Source organism: Rana temporaria, chromosome 4 (genome assembly GCF_905171775.1).
Source record: "Rana temporaria chromosome 4, aRanTem1.1, whole genome shotgun sequence".
NCBI lineage: Eukaryota > Metazoa > Chordata > Amphibia > Anura > Ranidae > Rana > Rana temporaria.
In genome coordinates this window covers 4,451,926-4,477,461 of record NC_053492.1, presented here as the reverse complement: position 1 = coordinate 4,477,461, position 25,536 = coordinate 4,451,926, and the positions used below count along the sequence as shown (strand labels likewise).

The 25,536-nt window shown below is 45.7% G+C and overlaps 1 protein-coding gene across 1 annotated transcript in view; it reads right to left on the bottom strand.

Annotated features, from left to right (window-relative positions):
• Positions 1 to 585: 585 nt before the first annotated feature.
• LOC120935233 (zinc finger protein 721-like) overlaps positions 586 to 25,536 on the bottom strand; it is a 243,702-nt gene continuing 218,751 nt past the window's right edge. The window contains exon 7 of the mRNA XM_040347399.1: positions 586 to 1,757. Within this exon, the coding sequence (XP_040203333.1) occupies positions 1,513 to 1,757 (245 nt within the window). The 3' untranslated portion in view covers positions 586 to 1,512. The remainder of the gene's footprint in view (positions 1,758 to 25,536) is intronic.

The following is a 25,536-nucleotide window of genomic DNA, read 5'->3' as shown; positions in this document are numbered from 1 at the left end:
CATCACCTCTAAATTCTGGACAACATAGCTGCCCTGGTTTTTCTGCCTACAAATTGAAGCTCAGCTGCATAGAGTAAGCATTTAAATATATAAAGCAGCATTAACTTCATGGAAGTTACCATAGAAGCCACTGGGAACTTCCAGGTTTATTGAGGGTGCCAAGCACCCTGCGGCAAACATTGGGTGTGCTTTTTGGGGGCAGTAGGTAGCACCTGCTGGTTACACAGTGCAGTATAGATGCCCGGTGACTGAGAGGTTAATTGCCTTGTGTGGAGAGGAGGGATGAGTTAGAGAGAGAGGGGGGACAAGAGATGAAGAGGGAGGGAGAGAGGGGGGGTCAGAGACAGAGGAGGTGGGAGAGAGATGGGTGAGAGAGATGGGTGAGTAAAAAAAGAGAGAGGATGAAAGGGGAGTGAGAGAGGAGAAAGGAGGGGTGAGGGGGAGAGAGGAGGGACTCCCCTATCTCCCCATACTACACCAGAAGACCCCCCCAAAAAAATGACACCTGTGTAATGTTCTGCATCTTTCAGATGCCTGTATCCAGATCCTTTTAGCAGGTTTCCCTGATAAATATATTAGCCGTGATGAAGGAGTCAATGCATTTTAATTTCATCTAATATCACTGGCATCATCACCAGCTGCAATAGCAAGGCACGACAGCCCTGTACCCCGACTCGCTCCGCCACTACTTCACAGGTGAGTTTCTCCCAGCAGTAGTTAGGGTCCTCCTTTACTGTCTTCAGCATTCCCGGCGTTCAGACGAATAAGTTCCCCCCGGCGTATATGAACCCTCCCTGTACTGCGCAAGCGTGAACTGAGCTTGGAAAATAGCCAAACGTAGAGCTGAGAGTCAGCTCTAGACGGCGCCTGCGCAATGACGGGCGGGTGCTTTTAAAATGTTGATGGAACTAGTTATTGCAGCAGGTCTAGGTCGACATGGACCTCGCTGCAAGTGGCCAGTCGGCTTCGCTTGGACGGTTCGCTGCACTCGCTCGGCCTCCTGACTCTTTTTTAACATTCCCCATGTCCACGGGTATATTAAGAGATGAGCCAGGATGTTGGTGTGCGCAGGCGCCATCTAGAGCTGACTCTCAACTCTACATATTCGGCATTTTTTGGAGGCTCAGTTGACACCTGCGCAGTACAAGGGGGGTCCTTATCCGCTGGGGGAACATTTTCAGGAAAGACACCGTCAAGTCACTCGATTATTATCATTATTTAGATGGACCTAAATATTCTGCCCCTGTATGACGTGTGGAGCCTCTCATTGTGTTCCCTACTGACCCAGGCCCATGGGCAGTGCCAGAGAGCCCGAATGGTCAGCCCACCCCTTCAACAAGTATCTCCAGACAATACAACATCTGGCCGCAGATTTCTCAATTAGGAAAACATTTGGAATACCACATTATGGATGTTAGATGGAGCTGGATCATAGGAAATCACTATATGAAATGAATATGGCCAACATTCATCACAGATGGATACATTCACAGGTGTTTGTGAGAGCTTACATTACAAAATGTGATGTCCAGCAACATTCGTATAGAAGACATTTCCCGCACTCGGGACATGGAAGTGGCTTCTCCCTGTGTGACTAGACCTCTGATGTCTGTAAACACTAGACTTCTCAGAAAAACATTTCCCACACTCAGGACAGGAATGCGGCTTCTGCCCCGTGTGAGATCTCTGATGTTTGTAGAGATGGGACTTCTGTGAAAAACATTTCCCGCACTCAGGACAGGAATACGGCTTCTCTCCTGTGTGAGATCTTTTATGCACATCAAGTTTGGATTTAAAATGGAAACACTTCCCACACTCAGTACAGGAAAAAATCTTCTCTGTTGGAAGGACGGCACCGTCTCGCACAGTCTGAGGTTCCTCAGGATAAGAGGAATACGATGGTCTGGCACCGTCCCGCACAGTCTGAGGTTCCTCAGGATAAGAGGAATACGATGGTCCGGCACCGTCCCTCACAGTCTGAGGTTCCTCAGGATAAGAGGAATACGATGGTCTGGCACCGTCCTGTACAGTCTGAGGTTCCTCAGGATAAGAGGAATACGTTGGTCCGGCACCGTCCCTCACAGTCTGAGGTTCCTCAGGATAAGAGGAATACGATGGTCCGGCACCGTCCCACACAGTCTGAGGTTCCTCAGGATAAGAGGAATACGATGGTCCGGCACCGTCCCGCACAGTCTGAGGTTCCTCAGGATAAGAGGAATACGATGGTCCGGCACCGTCCCGCACAGTCTGAGGTTCCTCAGGATGAGAGGAATACGATGGTCCATCTACACTGTGTGGTGCCGGATGGACATTTGAGGTAGTCGGGTTTTCTCCTGGACTATACTGTGTGATGTCCTCATCTTCTACTTTACAGTCTGGAGACAAAGTGAGACAATTCTCTGAGGTTTTCCTCATCTCCCGTCCATCTACTAAAATAGAAATACAAAGATTATTACTAGACATGAGCAGATTGGTTCCCCTAAACCAGGACTCCGCCCACATCAGGCAGCTTTGTCTCTGAAGATCTTACAATTTCCCCCTCAAGGTAACTAGTAAATGGGTCCTCTGATCTCCTACCAGATCATTTATTTTATTCATGGACCTTAGTCAGAGAGTGAAGAAATACTATAAGAAAAAAAAAGGAGAGTGCAAACGCCTAGTGCATTACCTTTAACACCATAGAATGTATTAAAAAGCCAAAGGCGTAATCACAAATATGAGGAAATCACAACTCCAGCATGCTGGATACCAGGTCACTGTGTTAGGAGAGCTGACATATTTCGGGAGACAGGCCCCAGCTTTCCTAACACAGAGACCTGGTATCCACTATGTTAGAGTTGTGATTTCCTCATGTTTGTGAGTATGCTTTTGGTGTTAACAGTAATGCACTAGGGGTTTGCACTCTCCTTCATTTCCTTATTGCTTTGGAGTTTCCCCACTCAAGGAGAGCAGGATTACCGAGACACTATTTTTGTACTGTTGGATGTGAGGCGGAGTGAGCGTTGAGGCTTTACTGGTTTAGAGAGTGAGGAATCAACTAAAACTGTATTTTTTTTAGGAGTGACAGTGATGAGGGGATTATAGGACAAGTGTCCCCTTCACAACACAAGAAGTCCTGCACTTCCTTATTTAGTCATGAATAACAGCGGGGCTGAGCCCCACCAGAGGTCAGAGAGTGAGGATGGGGGAGAACAACCAAGTTGAAGACTGGACTGATCCTGAAGACCACCATCATTGGGTTATTGAAGGGCAGCACAGTGGTGTAGTGAGTAGCACTTTCGCCTAGCAGCAAAAGGGTCGCTGGTTCGAATCCCGACCACGACACCATCTGCCTGGAGTTTGCATGTTCTCCCTGTGTCTGCGTGGGTTTCCTCCGGGTACTCCGGTTTCCTCCCACGCTCCAAAGACATGCTGGTAGGTAAATTGGATCTAGTCCAAATTGGCCCAGTATATATATATATGTATATCTGTGTGTCGAGATCCTACAGGGTAAAATGACCGCACCAGCCAAGCAGATACTGGCTGGAAAAAGCGCCTAGAGGCGATTCAGTTCGCATGTGTAGCGCTATACAAGTCATTCATTCATTCCCTCATTATCACTTTCTGTTTAAGATTTCAAAGTTTGAGGATATTATCACATGTAAAAGTCTGTGCTCCAATCAAATCATCAGATATAAAATGTCCAGCTGGTAGGAAATGTGTGTAACAAAAGAGAATACATATTATGTGTATATATATACAGTGATGAAAATAAGTGTTTGAACACCCTGCTATTTTGCAAGTTCTCCCACTTGGAAATCATGGAGGGGTCTGAAATTGTTATCGTAGGTGCATGTCCACTGTGAGAGACATAATCAAAAAAAAAAAATCCAGAAATCACAATGTATGATTTTTTTAACTATTTATTTGTATGATATAGCTGCAAATAAGTATTTGAACACCTGAGAAAATCAATGTTAACCACTTGCTTACTGGGCACTTAAACCACCTTCGTTCCCGGAGCAATTTTCAGCTTTCAGCGCTCTCAAACTTTGAATGTTAATTACTCATACAACATTGTATCCAAATGAATTTTTTGTCCTTTTTTTCATACAAACAGAGCTTTCTTTTGGTGGTATTTGATCACCTCTGGACTTTTTATTTTTTGCGCTATAAATGAAAAAAGGCGAAATTTTTTGAAAAAAAATGAATTTTTCTTAGTTTATGCGATAAAATTTAGCAAAATATTAATTTTTCTTCATACATTTTGGCCACAATTTATACTGCTACATGTCTTTGGTAAAAATAACCCAAATTAGTGGATATTATTTGCTCTTTGTGAAAGTTAGAGAGTCTACAAGCTATGGTGCAAATCATAAAAAAATTATCACACCTGTTGTACCGGTGCCTATCTCATTTCTTGGGGCCCTGAACACGCCAGGAAAGTACAAATACCCCCCAAATGACCCCTTTTTAGAAAGTAGACATTCCAAGGTATTTAGTAAGATGCATGATGAGGTTTTTGATGTTGTAATTTTTTCCCACAATTCTTTGCAAAATGAATATTTTTTTTTTTCCCCTCACAAAATTGTCATTGTAATAGGTTATTTCTCTCACATGGCATGTGTATACCACAAATGACACCCGAAAATACATTCTGCTACTCCTCCTGAGTATGACGATACCACATATGTGGGACTTTTTCACAGCCTGGCCACATACAGAGCCCCAATATGCAGGGAGCACCATCAGGTGTTCTAGGAGCATAAATTACACATCTAACATGTTGACTACCTATTACACTTTTGAAGGCCCTGGAGCACCTGGACAATGGAAATGCCCACAAAGTGACCCCATTTTGGAAAGCTAACACCCCAACGTATAATCTATGAGGCATAATGAGTCTTTTGAACAATTCATTTTTTTCCAAACGTTTTTGGAAAATGTGGAAAAAAAATGAAAACGCAATTTTTTTATGCAAAGTTGTCCATTTATAAGATATTGCCAACACATAGCCTGTACATAGCAAAAATTACACCCGAAAATACATTCTGCTACTCCTCCTGAGTATGGCGATACCACATGTGTGGGACTTTTTCACAGCCTGACCACATACAGAGGCCCAACATGCAAGGAACACCAACAGGTGTTCTAGGGATACATAGCATACACATGACAAGAATTACACCCCAAAATACATTATGCTAAGCAAAGGGTAAACAAAAAAATGTACCTGTGGTTTTAGAAGCACAGTTGTCCATGGGACGATAGCACTGGTCCAGGCAGCAGGCAGGGACTTGGTCAGCAAAAGAAAATGCAATTGTCCAGGCAACAGGCATGATGGCATAGGTCCTACAGGCAGCAGGCAGAAGTAGGGCCTCGTTCAGGACAGAATGGGGACAGGGGTAGAGGCTTCTCCCACCCAAATCTCTTTGAAGCCTCCGGGCAACCAGACCCTAATCTAGAATGAGAAAACAAACAATAGTTTTCTTCATCCAGAAAAACAATTCTGGAGCCCCTCACATGTGAGACCCCTGTGCTATGAATCCCACTAGTCCACTGGCAGGGTAAAAGATCAGTTCAAGAGGCAGGCAAAAAGAATGGTCAAACAGTCCAAGGTCAGTTCCAGATCAGGCAGAGGTATAAACAGAATCGGTAGGCATAAGCGTGGTCAAATAACAGTCCAGGGTCAGTTCCATATCAGGCAAAGGTATAAACAGAATCGGTAGGCATAAGCGTGGTCAAATAACAGTCCAGGGTCAGTTCCAGATCAGGCAGAGGTATATACAAAATCGGTAGGCAGAATCGTGGTCAAATAACAAGCCAGGGTCATAAGCAGAGGTATAAGGGGTGTGAAGGTAAATGGCAGGAAGGGACTAATAATTTAGTGAGGAATGGTAAATGCGGAAACAGTCAACTACGCAGAGGCCTGGTTGGGAAGGGCATTGGGCACAATAATAAGTGGTGTCTCTTCTCACTCCTCCTTTGGAGCACACCCGGCATTTCTTTTGACGTTTTTGGCCTGTTGGTCTGGGAGGGACTCTATCTGGGAAGTGGCGCTCGTAAAGACGGCTAACCACATCGGAACGAATGTTTGCTGGTGGGTTGCTGGGGTATAAAAGGGCAGTGGTGACTTCCTCCTGGTAATAAAGGTAGGATTTGGGTCTTGGAGTGGATTTCCGATAAATTACATAAGTATTATACATGGCCAAATTGAATAGGTAAATAGAAACTTTCTTGTACCACTGGTATGATCTTCTTGTGGAAAGGTACGGTTCCAGCATCTGGTCGTTCAAGTCGACACCCCCCATGAACTTATTGTAATCTTGAATACATTTCGGTTTCCGGATTTGCCCATTCCTCCTCCTGATGGTAACAAATGTGTTTTTGTGGATGGTAGAAAGAATGTACACATCCCTTTTGTCCCTCCATTTCACGGCCAGAACTTCCTCATTGCGTGCACTCGCCGTCTCCTCTTTTTTTAATTTTTTGGTGACAAGGCTTTGAGGAAAGCCCTTCCGGTTCGACCGTACGGTGCCGCATGCGGGTGTCTTTTTTCTATAGAGGTTTCGGAACAGGGGCAAACTTGAATAAAAATTGTCCACATACAGATGGTATCCTTTCTCCATTAGTGGGTTTAGGAGTTGCCAAACAATTTTCCTGCTGGTCCCAATGTAGTCTGGACAATTAGGGGGGTGTAGCTGGCTGTCCTTTCCTTCATATACGTTGAAGGCATACGTATATCCGGTGCCATGGTCACATAATTTGTAGAGTTTCACCCCATAGTGGGCCCTTTTGGAGGGAATAAATTGCTTTATGCCGAGCCTGCCAGAAAACTTTACAAGTGACTCGTCAACACATATGTTTTGGTCCGGGGTAAACAACTGGGGAAAAATTTGGGGAAAATAATCAAGAAGTGGCCGAATTTTATAAAGTTCGTCAAAATTTGGGTCATCTCGGGGAGGGCACTGGGCATTGTCACTGTAATGTAGGAATCACATGATCATTTGATATCTGGACCTGGGCATTTTTGAGGAAAAGACGGGCATGTGATAGATGGGGCGTTTTGACCAATATGAACGTATTTCGTTTTTGTGGTTAAGTCCCATACAAAATACGAGGCCCAAAATGTTTTTGAATTCCTCCACTGTTACGGGTCTCCATTGGAAGGGACGGGCATAATAGGACGTGGGGTAACTGGAAATAAATTGTTCGGCATAGAGATTGGTCTGGGAAACAATTGAGGCAAGCATGTCGTCTGTAAAAATTAGATTGAAAAAATAGATCGGGGCAAAATTTTTCTGTGTCCACTTGGACTCCTGGCTGGGCCGTGAAAGGGGGAATGTTGGCTTCTCCTGAATTAGGAGGAAGCCACAAGGGGTACTGAAGGGAATAGGGAAGGCTGGCATGGGACCTACTGGTACGTGACCTTGCTTGACGAGGTGTTGCGGTTCTGGTGGATGGCACCACGGTGCTGGTGGATGGCACTGCCTCCTCAGCAATACGCCTTCGTCTGACGGGCGGACCCTCCTCCGATGTCTCTGTTCCACTGCTGACTACCGGCTCGTAGTCAACGTCAGATTCGGCGTCTGAATTTGAGGAGGAATCCGAATGGGGGAGCTCCCCGTTGCTCCCATCGGCCGCAATAATTTCATACGCCTCCTCGAGTGAAAATGACCGTTTAGCCATTGTTGTTGATGACACTGACGGCAAATGGCACGGGCAGATGGCACTGGCAGGTGGCACTGATGGCAGATTGCACTGGCAGGTAGCCCTGATGGCAGATTGCACTGATGGCAGATGGCACAAGCAGGTGGCAGGGGCAGGTGGCACTGATGGCAGGGGCAGGTGGCACTGGCGAGAATGCACTGGCAGGTGGCACTGGGTGATTGCACTGGCAAAGGGGGCACTGGCAGGGGCTGTTGGCACTGTAATCACGTGTTTTTCCGCTCACTATAACTGTTTTGTCACTCACTTTTGATTCTCTCCTCACACGCGGTCTGTGTGTGAGGAGAGAAAGCCGGCGATGAGAGATGATCTTATTTGTTTACATTTGAGATCATCTTTCATTGGACGGCTAGATCGAGTGCTGAATGGCCACTGTGATTGGCCATTCAGCACGATCTGTGATTGGCTGTGTCCGATGGACACGGCCAACACAGTTTTTACCCGCGATTCACGCTTGAGGGGACCCGCAGGAGCAGGTAAGTACAGGACGTCCAGGGACGTCCACTTGGCACTTCAGATCCGCGCTGTGGACGTATTTTGTCTATAGCGCGGATCTGAAGTGGTTAATATTTGGTACAGTAGCCTTTGTTTGCAATTACAGAGGTCAAACGTTTCTTGTAGTTTTTCACCAGGTTTGCACACACTGGAGGAGGGATTTTGGCCCACTCCTCCACACAGATCTTCTCTAGATCAGTCAGGTTTCTGGGCTGTCGCTGAGAAACACGGAGTTTGAGCTCCCTCCAAAGATTCTCTATTGGGTTTAGGTCTGGAGACTGGCTAGGCCACGCCAGAACCTTGATATGCTTCTTACAGAGCCACTGCTTGGTTATCCTGGCTGTGTGTTTCAGGTCATTGTCATGTTGGAAGACCCAGCCTCGACCCATCTTCAAAGCTCTAACTGAGGGAAGGAGGTTGTTGCCCAAAATCTCGCAATACATGGCCCCGGTCATCCTCTCCTTAATACAGTGCAGTCGCCCTGTCCCATGTGCAGAAAAACCCCCCCAAAGCATGATGCTACCACCCCCATGCTTCACAGTAGGGATGGTGTTCTTGGGATGGTACTCATCATTCTTCTTCCTCCAAACACGGTTAGTGGAATTATGACCAAAAAGTTCTATTTTGGTCTCATCTGACCACATGACTTTCTCCCATGACTCCTCTGGATCATCCAAATGGTCATTGGCAAACTTAAGACGGGCCTTGACATGTGCTGGTTTAAGCAGGGGAACCTTCCGTGCCATGCATGATTTCAAACCATGACGTCTTAGTGTATTACCAACAGTAACCTTGGAAACGGTGGTCCCAGCTCTTTTCAGGTCATTGACCAGCTCCTCCCGTGTAGTCCTGGGCTGATTTCTCACCTTTCTTAGGATCATTGAGACCCCACGAGGTGAGATTTTGCATGGAGCCCCAGTCCGAGGGAGATTGACAGTCATGTTTAGCTTCTTCCATTTTCTAATGATTGCTCCAACAGTGGACCTTTTTTCACCAAGCTGCTTGGCAATTTCCCCGTAGCCCTTTCCAGCCTTGTGGAGGTGTACAATTTTGTCTCTAGTGTCTTTGGACAGCTCTTTGGTCTTGGCCATGTTAGTAGTTGGATTCTTACTGATTGTATGGGGTGGACAGGTGTCTTTATGCAGCTAATGACCTCAAACAGGTGCATCTAATTTAGGATAATAAATGGAGTGGAGGTGGACATTTTAAAGGCAGACTAACAGGTCTTTGAGGGTCAGAATTCTAGCTGATAGACAGGTGTTCAAATACTTATTTGCAGCTGTATCATACAAATAAATAGTTAAAAAATCATAAATTGTGATTTCTGGAATTTTTTTTTTGATTATGTCTCTCACAGTGGACATGCACCTACGATGACAATTTCAGACCCCTCCATGATTTCCAAGTGGGAGAACTTGCAAAATAGCAGGGTGTTCAAATACTTATTTTCCTCACTGTATATATAGTAGTGGGTAGAGGGAAGAGAGCAGAAGTCAGGACTATGTAATGTACAACATATTGTATAAGATACAACAGATAGGACTATAGTATCAGAATGATGTAATGTACAACATAGTATATGGTGCAGGGGTCAGGAGTATGTAATGTACAACATAAAGTATATAGTGCAGGGGTCAGGAGTATGTAATGTACAACAGAGTATATAATGTACAATATAAATTATATAGTGCAGGGGTCAGAAGTATGCAATGTACACCTTTGAGTATGTAGTGTAATGGTCAGGACTCATAATATTGGTATTCAGAGGTTGCAGAGGCCCCACACTGCTCGATATATAAATTGTGTCTGCAGCACAGAGAAGGAAGAATTTCTGAAAGAAATACAGGAATACAGGATGGGGAACACAGCTCAGGAAAGTGACCAGGGGATAACAGGCTGATATAGCCCAGTCCCTGCCCTACTCTGGACCAATCAGAGAGCAGTATGGATGGAGGAATGTATTTAGTGTTAATCACCTGTGCTGATCTCTGTAGGAGTGTCCTCCTCTATAAATGTCCCCGTTATTCCATCCTCCTCCATAGACTGCTGATCATCCCTCACATACCTCTCTTCTTCTTCTGCTTTAACTTCAATTTTTATACCTATCAGATCTTCAGCCTAAAACAGGAAAATATTAGAAGAGTCATCTGTAAAATGTGTTCAATATTGTGACATCACATTTAAAAAAATTTACACATCACCTCAATGAGTCCATGTTCTACATGCCACCAACCTTGTAAAAGTGAGGGATAGTGTGACCTTCCTGTGTGGAATCCCGGGAATACAGAGGACGGGGACATCTCTCTGGTGGGTTCCCATTACTGGATCCATCTGTAGGAAACACACACTGACTGAATACATTGTTTCTATGTGTTTATCAGATGATGGGAGGTCTAGGTGGAGCCTCCGTACTGCTCTCTCCTTTACAATAAAGTCTCCTCTTACCCGGTGATGTGAGGGGCGGCTGATTGTCCATCATGACGTCCTTGTAGAGATCCTTGTGTCCTTCTAAATACTCCCACTCCTCCATGGAGAAATAGACAGTGACATCCTGACACCTTATAGAAACCTGACACACACAATGATACAGTCACCATCCAGACACATCCCTTGTCTGTTACTGGATAATGTCCCAGAATCCTCCTCACCTCTCCTGTCAGCAGCTCCATCATCTTCTTGGTGACTTCTAGAATCTTCTCCATGTTGTGTCTCTCAGGTTTTAGGGAGTCACATGGAGGCACTGTGATGGTCATATGAACACCTGACTTCACAAGAGGAAATCTCTGCATTGAGGAACCAATAGGAATATCATGTTAGAATCACAGAATCCTCCTCACCTCTCCGGTCAGGTCTGTATTTTATTAATAAAAATAAGAGTGCTGTCATGTGACCTCCCAGAATCCTCCTCACCTCTCCGGTCAGGTCTGTGTATTATTAATAGAGATAAGAGTGATGACCTCCCAGAATCCCCCTCACCTCTCCGGTCAGGTCTGTGTATTATTAATAGAGATAAGAGTGATGTCATGTGACCTCCCAGAATCCCCCTCACCTCTCCGGTCAGGTCTGTGTTTTATTAATAGAGATAAGAGTGATGTCATGTGACCTCCCAGAATCCTCCTCACCTCTCCGGTCAGCAGGTAGATGATCTCTAGGGTGAGGTTTAGTATCTTCTCAGTCATGTGACTCCGGTCCTCCTCCATCCTCATTGGTCCCGTCATTTGATCTATACAGGTCTCCTTGTAGACGGATAACTTTGGGAAATAAAAGTAAGAATTATCTGGATGGTATTGGTCACACAATAATAGGATGTGGATGTGAGGGGGGAATAGGAGGGTTGCTGTACATTTAAGAAAGAAACTACTGCCCCCATGGGAACAAATTTAGTCTGGAGTATGTAGTATATATTACATCTTGGAGAACCCGGGGCCCTCTTGGCCTGCCGGATTAGATATTCCCTTTTCTCTGATGTGTTTGTTTTCTCTCTGAACTGGTTTGCAGCTGAAACAGAACTCTAAGAACAAATGCTCACCAATGAGTGAAGGAATTCCCTTGTTAATCTAACTTGATATTCTAAAATAAATCACGTGACCAGTGAGACAATAAGATGGTCAAGATTGCCAGTTCCGTAAGGTCTGAAAAATAAGAGGTGGGATGGGAGGGCCATCACAGACCCAGAGACCCTCGTCCCTCAGAGTCCCCTGAGCCCTCCATTCCCTCAAAGCCCTGCAGCCTGACTACCCCATCAAGAGTCCCACTGTGCAGCCTGACTACCCCCTCAAGAGTCCCACTGTGCAGCCTGATTACCCCCTCAAGGGCCCCAGAGTCCTGAAGTTACATTACCCTTTCAGAGGCCCCTAAAGTCTTTCAGCTTTACTAAACCCTCAGAGACTCCTCAGCTGTACTTCACTCAGAGCCCTCAGTATTTTCCTCCCTCTGACACCAGTGATTGAACATATTGTTCATGGCAGGCTGGGGAATGTTTTCTTCCTCCTGACCAGCAATGTAAGGGGCTCTATGCTCCATACTCCTGACTAAGGATGAGCTCCGGCATGTTCGCACAGTACACGTGCAGAACCCACCAGGAAGTCAGCAACGTGCTGCGCTAATCACAGGCAGTGAGACATTTCCCGATCTCTGCAGCCGAGCATCGGGACAATGTCTCCCTGCCTGTGATTAGCGCAGCGCGTTGCTGACTTCCTGGTGGGCTCTGCACGTGTACTATGCGAACACGCCGGAGCTCATCCTTACTCCTGACCCCTACGCCCCATCATTGTGTTGGCTGCATATTGTAATGATTGCCCATTGGCTGCCTGTGTAGTGTAATACTTGCCCTTTGTGGGCCATGTATGGTCAGGGTGGTCATTATTTTCTCTATTTATTGTCAGTGTGGTTTGTTTAGAGGAACATATTACTAGAATTTATCTCCAAAATGGAGAGTGGTCTGACCCTGTATGTTCTGACCCTGAAGGGGTTAATCTACATTTCCACACTATATATGTGTGTATCATCATCTGCTGGAGATAAAAGACATCACAGTGACTATGGAGGAAGAGGACGGACATGACGGGGTTACTGGGTGTAAATAGAAAATAAGATCTTATTACCTCCTCTGCTACCTCTTCCAGCAACGTCTTTTCTCTACTTCCTCCCGACTCACCTCTCACCCGGAACTTCCTGTCTGCACATGACATCACTTCCTGTTTGTATTCCATAGAGATTTTCTGTCTAGGTAGGAGTGAGCTCACCACATTGTGGAGCTCAGAGGAACTGCAACCCCAAGAATCGTCTCATATACCTAGATTCAGGTACAGCGGCGCATCTTTTCAGCGGCGTAGCGTATCGTATTTACGCTACACCGCCGTAAGTCAGAGAGGCAAGTACTGTATTCACAAAGCACTTTCCTCCTAACTTACGGCGGCGTATCGTAAATGGGGCCGGCGTAAGCGCGCCTAATTCAAATGAGGATGAGGGGGCGTGTTTTATGTAATTTATTGGTGACCCGACGTGATTGACGGTTTTTACGAACGGCGCCGTCCGTGTACATATCCCAGTGTGCATTGCTCCAAAGTACGCTGCAAGGACGTATTGGTTTCGACGTGAACGCAAATCACGTCCAGCCCCATTCACAGACGACTTACGCAAACTGCGTCAAATTTTCACATTTCGACGCGGGAATGACGGCCATACGTAACATTGACTAGGCCAACTAGGGGCAGCTTTATCTTTACGCCAGCGTACCTCTTACGGAAACGGTGTATCTTTACTGCAACGGGCGCACGTACGTTCGTGAATCGTCGTATCTAGTCATTTACATATTCTACGCCAAACTCAACGGAAGCGCCACCTAGCGCCCAGCGCAAATATTGCACCCTAAGATACAACGGCGTAGGAGACTTACGCCGCTCGTATCTTAGCCTAATTTAAGCGTATCTGGTTTCCAGAATACGCTTAAATTTATGATGGCGCAGATTCAGAGTTACGACGCCGTATCTACTGATACGCCGGCGTAACTCGCTCTGAATCTGCCTAATAGTGTGAACACGGCCTTGTGCTGTGTGTTTATGTTCTGTACACTGATCAGTCATAACATTCTGACCACTGACAGGTAAAGAGAATAACATTGATTATCTCATTACAATGACATCTGGAAGAGAGTGGGATATATTAGGCCACAATTGAACAAGTTCTTACTGATCTTGATGTGTTGAAAATCAAAAGTGCCAACAATGGGCACATGAGCATCAGAACTGAAGCACAGAGCAATGGAAGAAGGTGGCCTGGTCTGATGAATGATGTTTTCTTTTACATCATGTTGATGGGTGGGTGTGTGTGCGCCACTTACCTGGGGAAGAGATGGCACCAGGATGTAGTATGGGAAGAAGACGAGCCGGCAGAGGCAGTGTGATGCTTTGTCTGGTGGAGTCCGTGCTTTGATGGCAGCAACAGGGGGACCTACTCAATATTAGAGGGGTGATCATAATGTTCTGGTGGATCATCCTAATGGTCTGGTAGGTGGTCATAAAGTTCTGATGGGCAAGTTATGGGCACTCATTTGTGTTTGTTTCCCCTAGCAGGCCTCCTACAGCCTATTAGCACCAATTTCACTTTTTCTTTATCTTAGCAGATTTCCTGCAACCTATTCACATACTTTTCCTATTTTTGTGTTTCAGCAGACCTCCCGCAACCTATTAGCACCTATTTCCCTTCTTATGTCTCAGCAGATCTCCCGCAACCTATTAGCACCTATTTCCCTTCCTATGTCTCAGCAGATCTCCTGCAACCTATTAGCACCTATTTCCCTTCCTATGTCTCAGCAGATCTCCCGCAACCTATTAGCACATATAACCCTTTCTATGTCTCAGCAGACCTCCTGCAGCCTATTAGCACCTATTTCCCTTTCTATGTCTCAGCAGACCTCCTGCAGCCTATTAGCACCCATTTCCCTATTAGAGAATAAAATGGAGGTAGTTCCAATGTTTTATGTCACACGATATGAGCACAATGGTTTAGGAAACACAAAATGTCAGTAAAACACCCAGTGCAGGTAATTTTGGGGCCACAGACACAATCTATCCCCAATTCATAGATCCCTAGAGAAGAGATTGTTGTGGAAGTGAAGTTGTGTACAAATTAATGAAACCCCCGACACTCCCTGCTGAGAACAATGGAGGAGTTTACTATTCCAATCCTCCAACCAGTTTTCTGTCTGGGAAGGTCTGGGAGTCAATATTTCCCCGGCTGACCAGGAACAATGAAGGAGTTTACTATTCAAATCCTCAACAACTAGTTTTCCCTCTCGCTATTTCCCCAGATGGCAGAGACAAGACTTCTTATAGAGTGTCAGCTTCTCGCATCATCCAGCATTGGGAAATGGGTGATAAATACAATGACCCCTCCCCTTATATCCATAAATCCCGCCTTCTTATTATCAATGTAAAAGATGTGACAACCTCTGTGATAAATCATCAACGCATTTCACCTCATCAGTATCCAGTGATAAACCATAAAGTGACATCAAAGTCCATCCAACGTCTCCTTTATACTTCAATAAATGATATCACCACCAATAAATGTCTCCAACACCTCCAGAGCTTCTTCCTCCAAATCTCAGTATATGCTCCAGAAAACCGGGAGTAGTGGACTACAAAACACCTTCTTCCCCAAACACCAATCCCAGTGCTCTCTTGGTGCTCACACTCAGATTGTTCATTTATCAGACCTCCATCACCCTCATAAAAAGTGAATCCACAATAGCTTTGGAGGAACCCTGGCTGAGAAAGGCTGGACTAGTCAGTAATATATTTCTATCCCCCTTGGTGGGAGTGGAGATGACCCATCTATAAGGATATACAGTACATACACACACAGCACAAGGACGTGTTCACACTGCGAGACGTTTCTCTGGGCTGCAGTTCCTCTGAGCTCCACAAAGTGGTGATCTCACTTCTACCCAGATAGGAAGTCTCTATGGAAGACAGGAAGTGATGTCAGATACACACAGGAATTTTCGGGTGAGAGGTGAGTCGGGAGGAAGTAGAGAGGAGACGTTGTTGGAAGTGGCAGCAGAGGAGGTAATAAGATCTTATTTTCTATTTACACCCAGTAACCCCGTCATGTCCGTCCTCTTCCTCCATAGTCACTGTGACGTCTTTTATCTCCAGCAGATGATGATACATACTAGTGGCGGCTGGTGCTCAAAATTTTTGGGAGGCACAAACAAACTGAAAAATACTGAAACATAAATTACAGCCACTCTACCCATCTTATGCAGCCAACTGTGCCCATAATATGTAGCCAACTGTGCCCATCATATGCAGCCAACTATGTCCATCATATGCAGCCTCAGTGCCCCATTAATTACAGCCTCTGTGCCCATAATATACAGCCACTGTGCCCAGCAAATGCAGCCAAATGTGCCCATAACATGCAGCCACTGTGCCCAGCAAATGCAGCCAACTGTGCCCCATCAATAGTAGCCTCTGTGCCAATAATATGCAGCCACTGTGCCCCCTTTCCCATCATGGTGGTGGGGTAGGCGATGAGCTGTGGGACGTGTAGTGCGGCGAAGGTTCCTGTGTCCTCAGCGCATGTCTTCTTCCTGTTCTGCTAGGCGCCCAATGGGATCGTCTCTGCCTTCAGCCAATCAGGTGACTGGTGTTACATCTGTGCCTCCTGATTGGCTGAGAGGCGGTTCTGTGTTAGAAAAGCAAATATTAATTTGCTTTGCTAACACACCTCGGTGGACTGCGAGCGCAATGGTTTGCACTCGCAGTTCACCTTTTTTGAAGCCTTTTAGAGCCAATGCTTTTTATAGCAATCGGGTAGTTCAAAAACAACACCCCCGTGCTGTAATTCAGGAGCCCAGTGTACAAAAAGGGTCTGAACACCTGAATAGTGGGTGGCTACAGTGCCCATGACTAGATTCATGCAATACACAGAGGGGGTGGCTGGAGAGAGGGGGCGGCGCCTGTGCGCCCTTAATGGACACACCACCACTGATACACACATATATAGTGTGGAAACCTAGATAAACCCCTTCAGGTGCAGAAGAGTTGCCCACTTATGGGGCCGTAACATTCTCTTCATTTTGGAGATGTGTCACCTTTCCCACCAATCATCTTCTCACCTCATCAGTCTATACCAGTGATGGCGAACCTTGGCACCCCAGATGTTTTGGAACTACATTTGCCATGATGCCCATGCAGTGTAGTGGAGCATCATGGGAAATGTAGTTCCAAAACATCTGGGGTGCCAATGTTCGCCATCACTGGTCTATACTAAGGGATTATACAACTTTTATTAGTGATGGGGGGAATATGTATGTTTTTATTTTATAAGATTCAAATAGGATGAAAGAGGGAAAAATATAATTTGTAGTGAATGTCCTGAAAACAAATGTCTCCATAATAATCCCAGTCTCAGATCTTCATCCTAAAATGTGATCAGTAAAGTCTCCAGAGACCACAGGAATATGTTGTGTCCTAGCGAAGCCCAAAGACAAAATTCATTTTTTAGTTTAGGAGAGGTGGGACGCACCCGGGAGAAATGACTCTGTGTACAGATACCTCACAGAGCACCCCTCAAAGCTCCTTCTTCCAATGTCCCTCCATCCAGAGTCAGAGAATCCTATGACATCACACTGACCTCACAGCTCCTCCTCCCAATGTCCCTCCATCAAGAGTCAGAGAATCCTATGACATCACACTGACCTCAAAGCTCCTTCTTCCAATGTCCCTCCATCCAGAGTCAGAGAATCCTATGACATCACACTGACCTCATAGCTCCTCCCAATGTCCCTCCCTCCAGAGTCAGAGAATCCTATGACATCACACTGACCTCACAGCTCCTCCTCCCAATGTCCCTCCATCAAGAGTCTGAGAATCCTATGACATCACACTGACCTCACAGCTCCTCCTCCCAATGTCCCTCCATCCAGAGTCAGAGAATCCTATGACATCACACTGACCTCACAGCTCCTCCTCCCAATGTCCCTCCAACCAGAGTCAGAGAATCCTATGACATCACACTGACCTCACAGCTCCTCCTCCCAATGTCCCTCCAACCAGAGTCAGAGAATCTTATGACATCACACTGACCTCACAGCTCCTCCTCCCAATGTCCCTCCAACCAGAGTCAGAGAATCCTATGACATCACACTGACCTCACAGCTCCTCCTCCCAATGTCCCTCCAAACAGAGTCAGAGAATCCTATGACATCACACTGACCTCACAGCTCCTCCTCCCAATGTCCCTCCAACCAGAGTCAGAGAATCTTATGACATCACACTGACCTCACAGCTCCTCCTCCCAATGTCCCTCCAACCAGAGTCAGAGAATCCTATGACATCACACTGACCTCACAGCTCCTCCTCCCAATGTCCCTCCAAACAGAGTCAGAGAATCCTATGACATCACACTGACCTCACAGCTCCTCCTCCCAATGTCCCTCCAACCAGAGTCAGAGAATCCTATGACATCACACTGACCTCACAGCTCCTCCTCCCAATGTCCCTCCAAACAGAGTCAGAGAATCCTATGACATCACACTGACCTCACAGCTCCTCCTCCCAATGTCCCTCTATCAAGAATCGGAGAATCCTATGACATCACACTGACCTCACAGCTCCTCCTCACAATGTCCCTCCATCAAGAGTCAGAGAATCCTATGACATCACACTGACCTCACAGCTCCTCCTCCCAATGTCCCTCCATCAAGAGTCAGAGAATCCTATGACATCACACTGACCTCACAGCTCCTCCTTCCAATGTCCCTCCATCCAGAGTCAGAGAATCCTATGACATCACACTGACCTCACAGCTCCTCCCAATGTCCCTCCCTCCAGAGTCAGAGAATCCTATGACATCACACTGACCTCACAGCTCCTCCTTTCAATGTCCCTCCATCAAGAGTCAGAGAATCCTATGACATCACACTGACCTCACAGCTCCTCCTCCCAATGTCCATCCATCCAGCTCTTTTTTACAGTGGTCTTAGGATGTGGGTGGACCAAGCAGAACTGTTGATCCTATATTTTATATAATGATGTCCGCATTCCTTATACCAAGCCTTTAACCTACAGAGTGCGGGGGTTCTTGAAGTGGAGCTTTAATAAAATGGCGACTTGACCAGAGAGGATAGGAGAGGGATTCTGGAAAAATCATTTGATTTTACTATTTGTGTTCAGATCTACAGTTTCCTCCTGTGAAGTCTGGAGATCATATGACCAATCACATTGCCTCCACCTCCCTCCCTGATAGAATAGAGAAATACAAAGAAGATTCTAGAAGTCACCAGAGAGACGATGGAAGAGAGGTGAGCGGTGCTGGGAATTCTGGGACATTATCCAGTAACAGACAAGGGATGTGTCTGGATGGTGACTGTATCATTGTGTGTGTCAGGTTCCTATAAGGTGTCAGGATGTCACTGTTTATTTCTCCATGGAGGAGTGGGAGTATTTAGAAGGACACAAGGATCTCTACAAGGACGTCATGATGGACAATCAGCCGCCCCTCACATCACCGGGTAAGAGGAGACTTTATTGTAAAGGAGAGAGCAGTACGGAGGCTCCACCTAGATCCCCCATCATCTGATAAACACATAGAAACAATGTCAGTGTGTGTGTTTCCTACAGATGGATCCAGTAATGGGAACCCACCAGAGAGATGTCCCCGTCCTCTGTATTCCCGGGATTCCACACAGGAAGGTCACACCATCCCCCACCATCATCAGGTAGATGAGTGACAATTATTGGTAGTTCTGATTTATACACAGCATGTTTGTTACAATGAATGTTTTATTATATATTCAGAGTGGAAACCTCGGGGATTATAATATTGTTGTTAAAGAAGAGTATAAAGAGGAGAATGAGGAGTATGGAGTGATGGAGGAGTTTTCAGAAGGACACAAGGATATGATGGAACCACCTAATACCAGGAACCCACCAGAGAGATGTCCCCATCCTCTGTATTCCCGGGATTCCACACAGGATTATCACACCATCCCTCACTATTACAAGGTTAGTGGGATGTAGAGATACTGGGCTAGATTCACAAAGAGATACGACGGTGTATCTCCAGATACTCCGTCATATCTCTGACTTACACTGGTCGTATCTATGCGCCTGATTCATAGAATCAGTTACGCATAGATATGCCTAAGATCCGACAGGTGTAACTGTGTTACACCATCGGATCTTATCTGCAATTTAAAAATGGCGCGGGGGGCGTTCTCGCTGATTTACATTGAGAAATATGTAAATCAGCGAGATACCCGACGCAGTGTTGTTACGTTTCCGTAGCGGTTTTTCCGGCATATACTTACCCCTGCTTCTATGAGGCGCAGCCAATGTTAAGTATAGCCGTCGTTCCAGTGTCGATTTTGAATTTTTTTACGTCGTTTGCGTAAGTCGTTCTCGAATACGGATGGACATCGTTTACGTAAGCGTCGAAACCACTGACGTCCTAGCGACGTCAGTGGGAGCAATGCACGCCGGGAAAATTCACGGACTGCGCATGCTCATTTTAAATCGGCGCGGGGACGCGCCTGATTTAAATAGTACACTCCCCCTAGCCGCGGAATTTGAATTCCGCCGGGGGTTTTACGATCCGCCGCCGCAAGTTTGGAGGTAAGTGGTTTGTGAATTACCCACTTGCCTCTCAAACTTGCGGCAGCGTATCTTAAATCACATAGATCACGCGGATCTAAAGATCCGCTGATCTATGTGAATCTAGCCCTATGTGTAGATTTTTTTTATATGAGCTTATATTTTATCGTTGATATTTTCTCTAATTTTTTAGGATGATGAGCTGACAGATATAAAAGTTGAGGCTAAAGAAGAAGAGAGATATGTGAGGGATGATCAGCAGTCTATGGAGGAGGATGGAATAACGAGGACATTTATAGAGGAGGACACTCCTACAGAGATCAGCACAGGTGGGTCATTAACACTAAATACATTCCTCCACCCATTTTCCTGATGACGCGGGACACGCAAAATGCATTGAAATCTGACAAAGCACGCCTCACACTGGAGCTATGAGTTTTTAAATCCTGAACAGCTGAGATGCATGCCAGGGTCCATATTGCTTACAGTGAGTAATCCGGCCGCTGCCTCCTTTCACAGCTGTGTGTACTTGCCTGTATACACTGTTTTACTCTGTAAGCTTTTAAAATAAAAACGGTATTACACTATCTCCGTTTTTGTGGCTCGCCGTTTGAAATCTTTTAGATTGGAGGATTGGAACAAATAAGTCATCTGTATTTGAATCCATTGGGAATTGATCTTATTTGGGAGAGAGTGCAATAAGAAGGATCCTGAAGGAACCCTTTATATGCCTGAAGGTCATTTATGGCCGTACATTTCTGGTGAGCGCATTTTGATTGTCACTTCGGGTGAAGCACTTTATTATGCACGCTGCACTTTGTGAGAACACGGTGGGTGGAGTCTAAATCTGGAACATAGCATTTTTGTTGCCAGTTCTACATTTGCAAATATTTTGAACTTTTATTTTATTATTTTTTAATTAATCATTTGGTGTTTTTATGGACATTAATTTACACCTGTTGCGCCCTTTGTACCTTTCTTTCACAGTCCTCTACCCATACTGCTCACTGATTGGTCCAGAGTAGGGCGGGGACTGGGTGATATCAGCCTGTAATCCCCTGGTCACTTTCCTGAGCTGTGTTCCCCGTCCTGTATTCCTGTATTTCTCTCGGATAATCTTCCTTCTCTGTGCTGCAGACACAATGGCCCGGATTCACAAAGCACTTACGCCAACGTATCTCGAGATACGCCACATAAGTGTAAATATGCGCCGTCGTATCTATGCGCCGGACTCTGAAACCAAGATACGCCTGAAAATAGGCTTCATCCGACCGACGTAACTTTCCTACATCGGCGTATCTTGGGCGCATATTTACGCTGGCCGCAAGTGGCGCTCCCATTGATTTCCTATTCGCATATGCTAATGAGGGAGTGTGACGGTATTACAATGATCTCCCCGTCAACGTTCCCTTCTTCCCATAACGAAAATCACCCCAATATTCCACGAGGAGGAATATTCCTGGAGTCGCCCAGAAAGCCACACATGAGACAAGCTTACTGCTGGAACAACACAGACTTTAATGGTTTTCTTCTCAGCTTTTTATACAGTCCAAGACATTGAAGCAACAATGAAATCTCCACCCCCCCCAATCACACACTAAGGCTAATTACTAAAACATTCTAGACAGGTCGGCACCGACTGATAATCATCATGTCTAATCACTGCACATTCCTTAAACAGCATAACAACAAACCACCTTCACACCCTTGAGTTTTAGGCAGACGTTTCGTCTGCATCCAGTTTGACACCTATTAACACCTCTGAGAATCACTAGGTTGTAGACAGCGTTGTCACACAATTAAAGGCCTTTCAAAAGCTAGCCTTCTTTAACATATGAACAGTCTTTACAGACAGATGAATCACACATGAAAACACCTGTTACCTCTAACCCACAGCATTAAATTAGCAGGGAGAATTAAACTGGAGCATATATAGGCAATTGCATCACAGGAAGATACGCCGATTCACGAACATACGTCCGTCCGACACAGTGCGCGTAAAGTCCTACGTCCGGCGTGAAGTTATGCCCCATAAAGCAGGTGTAAATCAGCAGCATCCATGCAAATGGCTGCAGCAGGGAACACTGCCGTCGTATTTTACGTTGTTTACGTAGTACGTGAATAGGGCTGGGCGTAGGTTACGTTCACGTCATAGGCAGTGATCCATCGTATCTTAGGGAGTAGTTTTGACGTGATTCTGAGCATGCGCACTGGGATACGTCCACTGGACGGCGCATGCGCCGTTCGTTTTAAGTACTTGGCCCATCATTTGCATGGGGTCACGCCTCATTAGCATGGCTCATGCCCACTTCCACTTACGCCGAGGGAACCCAATGCAGATTTGGCAGCACTAGCTTTGTGAATCCAGTGCTTGCCTCTCTGCGCTATGTCGGCGTAGCTTATATTCGATACGCTAAACCGGCATAAATATGCGCCGATGTATGTGAATCCAGGCCCATTTATGTATCTAGACTGGATTTATGGAGATTCTGGGGTTCAGCTGGCTGCAAAATGTTCATTTTCACCATAGATGTTACTAGACCTAGGCACCTGGGGTATGTGTCTTGGGCCTCCTTCCCCATACCCGGGTCTAGTAAGATCTCTGACAGAACAATTCTCCCAGGATTACTTGTTCTGTTGTCTGCTGGCTGTGCCGGGTGGAGGGATATGTCTGTATAGTCTCAGACCCAAGTCACTGAGTGCAGTCTCAGGAGATGGGAGGCAGCAGTGTGGGATCTCTGCAACTTGTCTCATGTAAACATTTAAGCTTCCACTGATTACTGAATACCAATATTATGAGTCCTGACCCTTACACTGTATAATTTATATTGTACATCACATACTCCTGACCCCTGCACTATATACTCTATATTGTACATTACATACTCCTGACCCCTGCACTATATACTCTATGTTGTACATTACATCATTCTGATACTATATAGTCCTATCTGTTGTACATTACATAGTCCTGACTTCTTGTCCTATAATCCCCTCATCACTATCACTGCTATAAAAGTCAGTTCTCGTTGTTTCCTCACTCTCTGACTAAGGTCCATGAATAAAGAAATGATCTGGTAGGAGATCAGAGGACCCATTTACTAGTTACCTTGAGGGGGAATTGTAAGATCCTCAGAGGCAAAGCTGCCTGATGTGGGTGGAGTCCTGGTTTAGGGGAACCAATCTGCTCATGTCTAGTAATATTCTTTTTATTTCTATTTTAGTAGATGGATGGGAGATGAGGAAAACCTCAGAGGATTGTCTCACTTTGTCTCCAGACTGTAAAGTAGAAGATGAGGACATCACACATTATAGTCCAGGAGAAAACCCGACTACCTCAAATGTCTATCCGGTACCACACAGTGTAGATGGACTATCGTATTCCTCTTATCCTGAGGAACCTCGGACTGTGAGGGACGGTGCCGGACCATCGTATTCCTCTTATCCTGAGGAACCTCAGACTGTGCGGGACGGTGCCGTCCTTCCAACAGAGAAGAGGTTTTCCTGTACTGAGTGCGGGAAGTGTTTCCATTTTAAATCTGAACTTAATGTACATCAGAGATCTCACACAGGAGAGAAGCCGTATTCCTGTCCTGATTGTGGGAAATGTTTTTCACAAAAGTCCCATTTTTACAGACATCAGAAATCTCACATGGGTTACAACCTGTATTCCTGTGCTGAGTGTGGGGAATCTTTTTCAAACAAGTCCTCTCATTCCAGACATCAGAAATTTCACACAGGTGAGAAGCTATATTCTTGTACTGAGTGTGGGAAATGTTTTTTCAAAAAATCCGAACTTGTCATACATCAGAGATCTCACACAGGGGAAAAGCCGTATTTCTGTCCTGAGTGTGGGAAATGTTTTTCAAAGAACTCCAATCTTTACAGACATCAGAGATCTCACACGGGCGAAAAGGTATATTACTGTTCTGAGTGTGGAAAATGTTTTTCAGATAAATCCAGTCTTTATAGTCATCAGAGATTGCACACAGGAGAGAAGCCATATTCCTGTTTTGAGTGCGGAAAATGTTTTGTACAAAAATCAGCTCTTGTCAGACATCAGAGAACTCACACAGGGGAGAAGCCGTATTCCTGTTCTGAGTGCGGGAAATGTTTTGCAGACAAGTCCAATCTTTACAAACATCAGAGATCTCACACAGGGGAGAAGCCCCTTTCCTGTCCTGAGTGAGGGAATTGTTCCTCACTGAAGTCCTGTCTTCCTGTACATCAGGGATCTCACACAACCCTTGAGGTTTATTAGTGTCTTGAGTGCGGGAAATGTCTTCTATATGAATGTTGCTGGACATCACAGCTCTCATGTGGGGAAGAAGCACACCCTGATATACACCTCAGATATACTCCATGGCTGATCATCAGGTGAAGTGGAAGGAGCCATACTATCCCACTCCATTTGCAAGACTATATGGGGTCCCTAGCCCTATGATAGACCCTCATGTAACTGGCCGGTGATGCTTTTTGGATGCTTGTATGTAGAGACCGAGCAGGTGTCTATCACTGACATGATACGCCACTGGTTCTATGTGAAGTCCCTGTGATTTGAGACATTTTGCAGACAAAATCTATCAGCCAATTGTACTCCCTTTGAGTGCTTATTGTGTTATATGGGAATCACTGTCGGTCGGTGATATCCTGGCCTGTTGTTCATGCATGGCTCTGACGGACCATTTTTTCTCTTCATTTGTTGAGTTACTTCTGTGGTTCGGGTGGAACACTTAGGCCGCGTACACACGATCAGTCCAAACCGATGAAAACGGACTGAAGTTCAGTTTCATCGGTCCAAACTGACCATGTGTACGCCCCATCAGTCAGTTGTCCTTCGGTCCAAAAACAGAGAACTTGCTTTAAAATTGAACCGAAGGACGCCTGACCGACAGGTCAAAACCGATAGTACGCAAAAGCATCGGTTCCAAACCCGCGCATGCTCAGAATCAAGTCGACGCATGCTTGAAAGCATTGAACTTCATTTTTTTCAGCACGTCGTGTGTTTTACGTCACCGCGTTCTGACCCGATCGGTTTTGGAAACGATGGTGTGTACGCACATCAGACCATTAGTCTGCTTCAGCGGTGAACCGATGAAAACGGTCCATCGGACCATTCTCATCGGATGGACTGATCGTGTGTACGCGGCCTTACACTTGGGACTTATGCCACAGTTATGGAAGTTTCAAGCCCTTTTAGGCCCTGAAGAAGATCTGCACTGTGTGCTTT